The sequence below is a fragment of the Scylla paramamosain genome, chromosome 3, assembly GCF_035594125.1.
Source record: "Scylla paramamosain isolate STU-SP2022 chromosome 3, ASM3559412v1, whole genome shotgun sequence".
Taxonomy (NCBI): Eukaryota; Metazoa; Arthropoda; class Malacostraca; order Decapoda; family Portunidae; genus Scylla; species Scylla paramamosain.
In genome coordinates, this window is record NC_087153.1 from 18,945,001 (window position 1) to 18,955,000 (window position 10,000).

General features: G+C 47.1%; 1 protein-coding gene and 1 long non-coding RNA gene across 2 annotated transcripts in view; one reads left to right on the forward strand and one right to left on the reverse strand.

Moving 5' to 3' along the window:
- LOC135092424 (pituitary homeobox 2-like) overlaps nucleotides 1–8,229 on the reverse strand; it is a 44,599-nt gene extending 36,370 nt beyond the window's left edge. The window contains exon 1 of the mRNA XM_063990905.1: nucleotides 6,869–8,229. Within this exon, the coding sequence (XP_063846975.1) occupies nucleotides 6,869–7,505 (637 nt within the window). The 5' untranslated portion in view covers nucleotides 7,506–8,229. The remainder of the gene's footprint in view (nucleotides 1–6,868) is intronic.
- Nucleotides 1–10,000, forward strand: part of LOC135092484 (uncharacterized) — a 64,535-nt gene that overhangs the window by 38,238 nt on the left and 16,297 nt on the right. The window contains exon 3 of the long non-coding RNA XR_010262884.1: nucleotides 6,307–6,577. This is a non-coding gene — a long non-coding RNA (uncharacterized LOC135092484). The remainder of the gene's footprint in view (nucleotides 1–6,306; nucleotides 6,578–10,000) is intronic.

Below are 10,000 nucleotides of genomic sequence, written 5' to 3' on the forward strand. Positions count from 1 at the left end.
CTCTTTCTATCCTTCTCTCTCTTAATTTTATTTTCCCATCTTCTGTTTTCCCTTCCTTCCGTCTTCCCTCCCTCTCTTCCTTCTCAGTCTCCACCCTTCTCTCTTCCCTGCCTCTTGTCTTCCCTCCCTTCTCTCTCTCTCTCTCTCTCTCTCTCTCTCTCTCTCTCTCTCTCTCTCTCTCTCTCTCTCTCTCTCTCTCTCTCTCTCTCCGTTTTCTTCCTTAGCGCGTTACCTCGCTTCTCTCATCCGTTCCTCCTGTCTTCCCTCCCTTCTCTCTTTTTCCCTCCTTTCTTCCCTTTCTTCTCATCCCTCTCTCCCTCCTTATCTCCTTTCTTCCTGCCCTCCTTCCCGCCTTACCTCCTTTCTCCCTTCTCTCATACCCGTTTTTCCTCCCTTCCACCTCTCCCTCCCTCCTCCCCCCCCTCCCCTCGTTAGTCCATCTCAGTGGCAGTAATCAGGGCTGAGGGAGGCGGCGGCGACCGGAAGATCAGAAAAGAGAGACAAGGAAGCCTTCAGGTCCTACGGCGGGAAGTGATGCAACGCCTTCCTAGACCCCTGCCCTCCTCACGCCCTTATCCACCTTCCACTGTCATGTCCCTCTTCTCGCAGGACTTCTTGCCTCTCTGTGCCTCCCCTTTCCCCTCCCTCCCTCTCTCCCCTTCCTTCCTTTCCTTCAGTCCCTTTCATTCAACTGTTCATTCTCTCTCTCTCTCTCAAGACAGTGCACTCATCCCTCATCTTGGTCATTCCTCCTCCTCCTCCTCCTCCTCCTCCTCCTCCTCCTCCTCCTCCTCCTCCTCCTTCTCCTCCTCAGTCTCCACCTTTTCTCCTCTCGGATGTAAATAAGGGCAGGCCCAAACAAGCCCCACTGTGGGATGGGCCTGGAGAACCCACCGCCACCTCTCGTCCCTGACCACAGTGGCATTAGAAAGATTGAGCACCAAATTTTATCACGAGCCACAGTGATTTACGAGTTCCAATAGAGACTCATTTAAGTCGCTGCAATAAGAGCCATATGTGGTCATAACGGCGCATCCCTGACTGTCTCCTTGAGTATCTCCGCTAACGCTCAACTTCCTCAAAGCTGCTGACTGATGCTGACGTAGTAAGGCAGGAGAACGTTTGCTGCCTGTTCTTACTCGGCCATGAAACTATCGCTAGACCATCAGTTAACCCCCCACTATCTCTCTCTCTCTCTCTCTCTCTCTCTCTCTCTCTCTCTCTCTCTCTCTCTCTCTCTCTCTCTCTCTCTCTGTATCTCTAGTTCTCCAAAAGCATATGCCTGCTCTCCTACGCTCACACTAACTGTCTTTTATCTCGCAGTCGGATGAACGATGAGGTAAATGGTTTGTCATTGTCTTGTGCCTCACTTAATGGGTTGTATTTCGAGATGGGGAGGGACTTGAAGGTTGCCGTGTTACTATGAATATTGCGTTATTAAACGTTTCTGCCTATAATCTCGATAACTCTTTGCAGGTTCAAGCGGAAGTTAATGAGGTTTTTAAGGATGCTTTCATGATTCTTCCAGCATTTTATCAAGAATTCCGCATCAACAGAAAAAAAGCCCTCCCAAGAACACGACTACACTACTAAACATTTCTGTAGCCTTTGGAAATAGTCCTGGTAAGAGAACAAAGCGTTTCGTAACACGACCTCGTAAGCGATCACTTACGTAGGGAAAGATGCGTGAAGAAAATTTAAAGTTTCGGCATTTTCTTGGACAGTCTTGGAAATATTTCTCTGGTAATCGTCTCTACTTCACAGTAAACTGGAGGATAAGAAATTATCATTTACTTAAATTTATGAATGAGGATGACAGATGGATAAGTGTGTTTCATACAGGGACTGCCGTGTGTAGGTTTGACGGTTTCCTGCAGCTTCCCTTATTTTCTTATGTTCTTTAGAGCGTTAGCAGAATGACGTCTTAGTGCAATAGTTCACACGCGATGGTCCCGCCGCGGTGCGCATCATGTTGGGTACCAATCGCTGACTCATTCCCCACTGTTCTCGCCCGAATGCAAACACAGCCCTGCGCCGCGCCACCAAGACCGACGAGGGTGAGCTGCCAGGACCCGCCATGCACGTGGTAAGGAGGAAGGGAGGTAAGAAGCTGGCTTACAAACAGAGGGGTGGATGATTGAAATAAACTTGGTAATCGCGGTGTTAGTATCGAGTCAGTGGGGAGTTTTAAAAGATAAGGAGAAGCTGGCCATCAAATAGAGCGACGGATGACCGAAATAAAATTAGCAATCACGTTGTTAGTATGAAGTTAATGGTGAACTTTTCAAAATTAGGTAAATGTAAGGATGGAGATAATAAATGAGTTTAGTTGTGTAGATTTTATTCAAAGACTGCTACCAATAAGACTGATGGCTTCTTTCAGCTTCCCTTGTGTTCTAATGTGCTTATGTTCTTGATGCAGGAGGGGCACCACCACGCTAGAACAAGTAATACATATCAATCATTCAGTTTACGGGACCGTCTTGGCTGCCCTGTTAATTCAGAGGAGAGTCTGAGGCAATGTATCCCTCACATCACAGCAGGACGCTTGGTATAGTGATCGCATTTCACTAATTACTAACACACGAACTGGCGGGGCACTTCAGACCACGTGAATGATAGAATTACACCGTCATTATCAAGGGAAAGAAAGCGCTTAATTGTGTGTGTGAGAGAGAGAGAGAGAGAGAGAGAGAGAGAGAGAGAGAGAGAGAGAGAGAGAGAGAGAGAGAGAGAGAGAGATCCGTATATTCGCAAACGTTTTAGGGCTGTGTCCCAGTCGCTTTTATCAGGGTGTAGTGGAAATTATAGAGGTTTCCAAGGGTACTTTTGTGATGCTGTTGGTAATTTAACAAAACTCTACCCTGTGAATAGGAGGGGTGAGAAATTCAATTATTGTACCTTTGGTTTCTTACAGCTTTCCTTACTCTCTTATGTTCTGTTCTTACCGCGGCCTGTGAAAAAAGAAGTCCTTATGAGAGAGAGAGAGAGAGAGAGAGAGAGAGAGAGAGAGAGAGAGAGAGAGAGAGAGAGATGCGGGGGGATTGGGTGGGGGGCAGGGGTGAAAGAGGGCCTCGCCACCTCAGCTGCGCCGCGGAACACAGCTCAACCTCTGTGCGCAATATCAGGTTTCCCTCATACGATCGCATTTAAATACCCCACCGCTCGGCTTCTTTCTGTGTTCCTATTATATTGCTGCTGTTAAAACCCAGATGTAGTGTCCTGTCTGCCTCGGGGACCAACACAAGGTTATGCTCGTTGTTACAAGGTTGTTAAGACTTGCCACGGTGAAAATAGGGAAAAGTGTGTGTGTGTGTGTGTGTGTGTGTTACGGTGTTGTGGTATAGCTGGAGGAATGAATGACTGAATGATGAATGAGTGTGTGTATATAATGTATGTGTTTGTGTACGTATGTATGTAGTAGTAGTAGTAGTAGTAGTAGTAGTAGTAGTAGTAGTAGTAGTAACAGCAGCAGTAGACGCAGAACAAAAAGGAGAGGTATTGTTGTTGTTGTTGTTGTTGCTACTATTTTATATATTCATAACCAATTCCCAAAACTGTGACACACACACACATACACACACACACACACACACACACACACACACACACACACACACACTTTCCCTCTCTAGTATCTCACGACGCACTCTTTCGGAATGAACTAATGCACGCGGACACACGCTGAAATAAAATACCTTGGCTGTGAAGGAACCAAGATAAATGCACACACAAAGCTATGAGCGCCATTTTGCTTATTAATAACGCAAACTAAGACAAATGAAAATGCTGTATCATGTTTATTTTGAATTCACGTTGTTTCACTTGTAATTGCTGTACGTAGTGTGAGTCTTTCCTTTCGTGGCGATGTTTCAGTACAAGATAAGGAGGAAGGGAAAAATCAATGAAAAATGCTCTGACGAATATTAATCAATCCTACATTTGTCTAGGTAAATTAGCGATTGTTTTTAGACAGATCGGTAAATAGGTAAATAGATAGATAAAGATATATAGATAGACAGATAAATAAATAGATATATTCGGCCATCCATACATATAAAAGGAGATGAAAAGCTTGATTATTGAGAGAGAGAGAGAGAGAGAGAGAGAGAGAGAGAGAGAGAGAGAGAGAGAGAGAGAGAGAGAGAGAGAGAGAGAGAGAGAGAATGGGTTCGAAACTAACTAATAGAATGACACAGACAAACAGAGGAACTGACAGCTAAATATACAGACACAAACAGACTATTAACATTATTAAGATTGCCATCACTGCCCTTCACTCTTTCATCACAGTCTTCCCTTCACTCCTTCACCACACCCTTCACCACACTCCTTCAACACTTCATCACACTCCACCACCACACTTCTTCACCACACTCCTTCACCACACTTCTTCACCACATTCCTTCATCACACTCCTTCATCAAACTACCTCACCACACTCCTTCACCACACTTCTTCCTTTGTACTGACACGGCTGAAATTGTAGGCGATAAGACAGTATGCATAGTAATGACTGGTGAATCTCTCTCTCTCTCTCTCTCTCTCTCTCTCTCTCTCTCTCTCTCTCTCTCTCTCTCTCTCTCTCTCTCTCTCTCTCTCTCTCTCTCTCTCTCTCTCTCTCTCTCTCTCTCTCCCCGATCTGAAGCATCAGTTCATCATTACCAGTTAATCAGTTAATCATTTGATCAATTGACTGATTGCTTCACTTCAGAAAATGTTTATTTGTCGGTTATTGATTTATTTAATTTCTGACTTACATTTTTCGTCAGTAATTCGTAGCAAGAGAAAACTGTTTCTTCGCTATCACACGCGAAAATATTATTATTATCTTGTATTTATTAGCTTAGTTAATCCTTTGATCGCCAATGACGTATTCCTAACTTGATTTGAATAACTGAACTTTTTTTTATTAAGGCAGATTAAGACTCTAAAAGACTTCAGCTACTCCATCATTCACTTCGTTATTTTGTTTTATATATTTACTTATTTATATATCTTTTTTTTTAACCTTCTTTAGAATATATCGCTAGTAGTTAATTCGTCTATAACTTAAAATGAGGCTTACATAGTCGGCCTCTTATATGAAGGCTATCGGTATTTTCTATGTTCTTATCCTATAGCCCCGGTAGACAGTGCATCTGTAACTCATCCGCCAGATTCATGTAGTCGGCTTTTTATATTTGTGAAGAATATATTGATCGGTCCCTTCCGTCGTAGCGCAGGCATAGGATTTTTAGAGTGACGCCTTTGCAAAGACTCATGCCGCCCCATAAGCTCCCTGGTGCAGTCGCCGTCGCAGCGAAGGTTGATAAGAAGCATGTGGGTTTTTCTTCGATAGCTTGAAAAATCACCAGCTTCCTGCAAGACTCGGAATTCTGATCACTGAGATTACAACTTCCAATTGTTGACCACTACGCTGTGACCGAGATGCATACCGATATAGATGCAATGTACAGGATTATCACAACTAGGCCATTGATTATTCTCTATATACTAGCGCCACAACATATTAAACCTGAGAATTCATAGCAGTGAAAGGTTTAAGAAAAGCTGCATTATTTTAGTCATGCTTTGACTCTAAGACGACCACGCCGCCGCCGGTGAGGTCATGATGTGACTGGTGTTTCATACAGAGACTGCCACACGAAGGCCTGACGGCTTTTTGAAGCTTCCCTTCTTTACTTGTGTTCTTAAGGTGAGTAGCGACGACTGACACTAATCTCGCTCCCGACTCCTTTTCTCGCGGCAAGGAACGGAGGCTCATCACGCGGAGGTACTTCAGAACACTGGCAGCTTTGGAAATTGCGATGGGTTAGTAGGCGAACGAAGAAAAGACTGATCCAGCATCACTCTGTTCCTGATACCAGTGTTATGGAAAATCCTTCTCTCGCTGATCCGGAAACTTACGTAGGAATGACGACTCACTTCTGCACTATTATTATTATTATTATTATTATTATTATTATTATTATTATTATTATTACTATTATTATCATCATCATCATCGTCATTATTATCAACATTTTTTTTTTTTTTTTTATAATTGTCTTTATGAAAAAAAAATTACTACGCTAACAACACTCCCAACATTCCTGGTGCGTCCCGCTGCCTGCGCCTCTAGAGGAAATCTGCATTTCTATTGTTTAAATATTTACAACTGATAAACACCATCATGTATCATTTATTCTTTGCCCTTCAGTCAGTATCGCACCACGCCGCAGCACCACAGCACAGCGCAGCAGCACACGTGCCGGCGGGGAGCGCCATGACTGCCAAACACTTATACAAACATTTTTCTTCCAGCCTTGCCACATTCCTCGGTCTGGTGAAGACTCCGCGGAAGCGCGACTCCGCGGAATAAGGTGCATGATGGATCCCCGCCGCATCAGGGAGGCGCCGCCATTCGTGAGGGTCTCGGTGATGGTCTTCAGCTACCACCTGCGGCACATAATTCCTCGTCTATCCCGTCACCATCTCACATTTTTGGTCCGCGCGGGAGTTACTGCAGCGAGGAAAGTGAAAACGTGGATGTGGCCCGCGCATGTCTACCGCCACGCCGCCAGCCAAGCCCAAGGTGAGGGGATTTACTTCAGGGCGAGTGGCGGAAGCTGCTTTTTTTTTTTTTCTTGTGGGCCTTGCCTGTCCAGCTACGACACGTACATCAGTAAGTAGCAATGTGCTTAGGGTGAGGCGTGACAGGGTGATGCAGATGTCAGAGTGATCGATGTCATGCGAAAACAGCGAAAGGTGGACTGAGGTGGGAAACTCTTCTTAATGGAAGAGACGTGGTCATGTCAGCCTTTCAGTGAAGTGGATACATCAGGGGTACTATTACTGTAAGGGAATGGGAAGGTTCACCACTTACCGTCGCTTCTGTCGGTGTCTGGCGCGGAGGCAGGCGATCTTTCAGTTTTCGGCGCGGCGCAGGTCCCCGCTCGTTCTGCGCCAGGCTGCTGAGACGCCTGCTGTATTTGCTGCTGCTGCATGAGGCCAGAGGCGGGCTGCTGCACGAGGGGATGGCGCTGCTGTTGATGCTGTTGGTGCACTTGCAGCTGCTTTTGGGTGTGGTGAATGTGGGATTGTGACGCGGTGTTGCACTCCACTACTGCCTGGTGGTGTTGCTGCTGCTGCTGCTGCTGGTGAACGTGCGCGTGCGGATGAGGGAGAGGCGTGTGCTGCTGAGGTTGGTGGTGCTGAAGCTGCTGCTGCTGCTGTTGCTGCTGCTGCTGCTCTTGCTGATGTAGGGACGGGGAGCGAGCGCTATGATAGAAGTGCGAGGCAGGCAGTTGGTGCAGGCTAGACATGTCAGGGACGCTGTGTGCGTGGAGGGCGGACAGTTCGTGGGGGAAGGGGGAGGTCACCTGAGGCACCCGCACTAGGTCTGGCAGGTCCAGTAAGTGACTGACAGAAAAACGCTTGTGGTCTCCAGGTGAGTTTGGCGCCACCTTGTCCAGGTAACCCAGGTCACCCCCGCTGATGCCGCCCACGTTGTAGCTCATCATGGTGAGCGCACCACTACCGCTGCTCACTGCACACTACGCACACCTTCGATCACTACTCGCCACCGCTGGTGACCTCACACATCTCGCACAAACAAGTGCCTCACCAACCACACCTAACTGCCCCAACACCGCGGACACCGGAGCCCGCTGTCACTTGTGGCTACTTTGCGGCAGAGTGAAGTGAGGAGGGTGAATAATGTCACCCGAAGCGTTGTAAGATGAGCGTGGCGTCAGGTGGCCGGCTCCCTCCCCTCACTCCCCGCTCACCTGACTTTATTCCCTTTTATCTCATTTTCCGAAGTCAACTCTCATTTTCGAAGAGTGCAGAAGCAGCAGCAGCTTGAGTGGCACGGTGCCTTAGGTTTGGCACTGCTCCTGGCGGTGCCAGTCTCAATTACGGTGAAGAGCGCGGCTGGCGGGCAGGTCGCGGACCGTCGCCGTCGCCCGAGTCGCGGCCTCGCTGCCACTCACGGGCCGCGCCACTCACGGGCCTCCAGTCTTACTTCACTGTGAAGGTTGCTCATGCGTCCCCCCGTCTGGAGACACTGTAAAAAACTCCGCGACGAGCGAGGCGCGGCGCTTCTCTGCACCTGGACTTGATTACCGCGAGGCGGGATAGAGTGGCGCCGCCGCGAACTAGTGCGAGCGTCGACCGAGTGCCACGACGAGAAGGTGCCACCACAGTCACTGACATCTCAGTGCCAGGCCCTCCCTGACATTCCCGGCCCCTCCCACGCCACACGGCCACACCCTCACGTGCCCGAGGGGAGGGGCCTTGTGCTGCCACTTGTCAGCGGGCAACCTCCCACAGGTATCCTTCTGTTGGATGACAATGTTTATCAGTTCTCTTATGAAAAGGATAGTGTGCAGTGGCACCTGTACTTGTTGATTTGCTGATTGAGGCCGGGGAGCAAAGATAAAAGAGGTGCTTTTGTCCCCTCGCGGCGACCGGCCCGAGGGGAGGAGCAGCTGGGCCCACTCATTGGCTGGTCGTCCCGCGACATCTCAGGCCTGGGCGTGGCCTGTCGCCTTCCTCAAGCATCCAACTAACCTAACCACGCCTACCGCTATGCCCAACTCTCTCTCTCTCTCTCTCTCTCTCTCTCTCTCTCTCTCTCTCTCTCTCTCTCTCTCTCTCTCTCTCTCTCTCTCTCTCACACACACACACACACACACACACACACACACACACACACCTGTCCTGCACTCAAAACCGCCCCTTTTCACTCACTCCATATACACGTGTTAGCTGCATGAGAGCTGGTAATTCATTCTTCTGTTTCTCTTTCTGCCGCTCTGACACTTGACCCCTATCAATTTCTTTCCCCAACGACGGTAATCATTATGTCAACTCCCACAAGTAACACCTAACCTTCATATTCACCCGGAAAACAGAACAGAGAGAGAGAGAGAGAGAGAGAGAGAGAGAGAGAGAGAGAGAGAGAGAGAGAGAGAGAGAGAGAGAGAGAGAGAGAGAGAGAGAGACGCACAGGAGTTATAAATACGGGAAACAAATGTTCTTTTCGGTCAAATATTCCTGAGTGCGTGTTGGCTGACGTTAGGTGAGCATTATCCAGGGCTAGGCGGGTCCTTAGTGAGGGCTTAGGCTAATTTGTAGCTGAGTGAAGCGTCTTGTTAGCACCGCGCGTGACAGCCGACGGAGGGAGGCTCGGAGGGGATCGCCTGGCCTGGTCTGGGCTGCTGCTTCCCTAACACTGCACACTTTGTTTTTTGCTTTCGTTCTTGCAGATTCAGGTGTAATAGGAGGAGGTGCAGTAGAGGAGTGAGAGGAGGTGCTTGGGTTGATACTATACATACTATGGCCTTTCCTTTCTTTTTCTTCTTTTTCTTCTTCTTTTCTTCTTCTTCTTCTTCTTCTTCTTCTTCTTCTTCTTCTTCTTCTTCTTCTTCTTCTTTTCCTCCTCCTCCTTCTCAGACGACCCAAATTAGCTTTACTTACTTGCATCTTTCCATCGCCATTATTTTCCTCTGTAAGATTGCAAGCTATATACTCCTTTACCATTATATCATAGTATCTCTGTATTAGTTTTATTACTATTGTTATTGTGCCATACAGCTAGTTATCATGACTTCGTGCATATATATACCGTATATTTATTCATTCTTGTGTTGTGTAATGCGTTCTGTGGTGTGATGGTGTGTTTGAGGCATCACATCACATCACATCTATCAAGTGTTTTTTTTTTTTTTTTTTTGTAATTTCCTTGTGTGAGGTTGTGTTCTGTGGTGTGGTGGTGTGTTTGAGCATGACATTAATTTTCAGCACCAAACAGTACAACACGCAATGCAATTTTATCATGCAATGCTATAACACTAAGTCGTAACCTCATATATCATAACACACTTAACATAAATAAATAAACAACTATATAGATAAATATTTCTCTCTCTCTCTCTCTCTCTCTCTCTCTCTCTCTCTCTCTCTCTCTCTCTCTCTCTCTCTCTCTCTCTCTCTCATTCATTCATTCATTCAT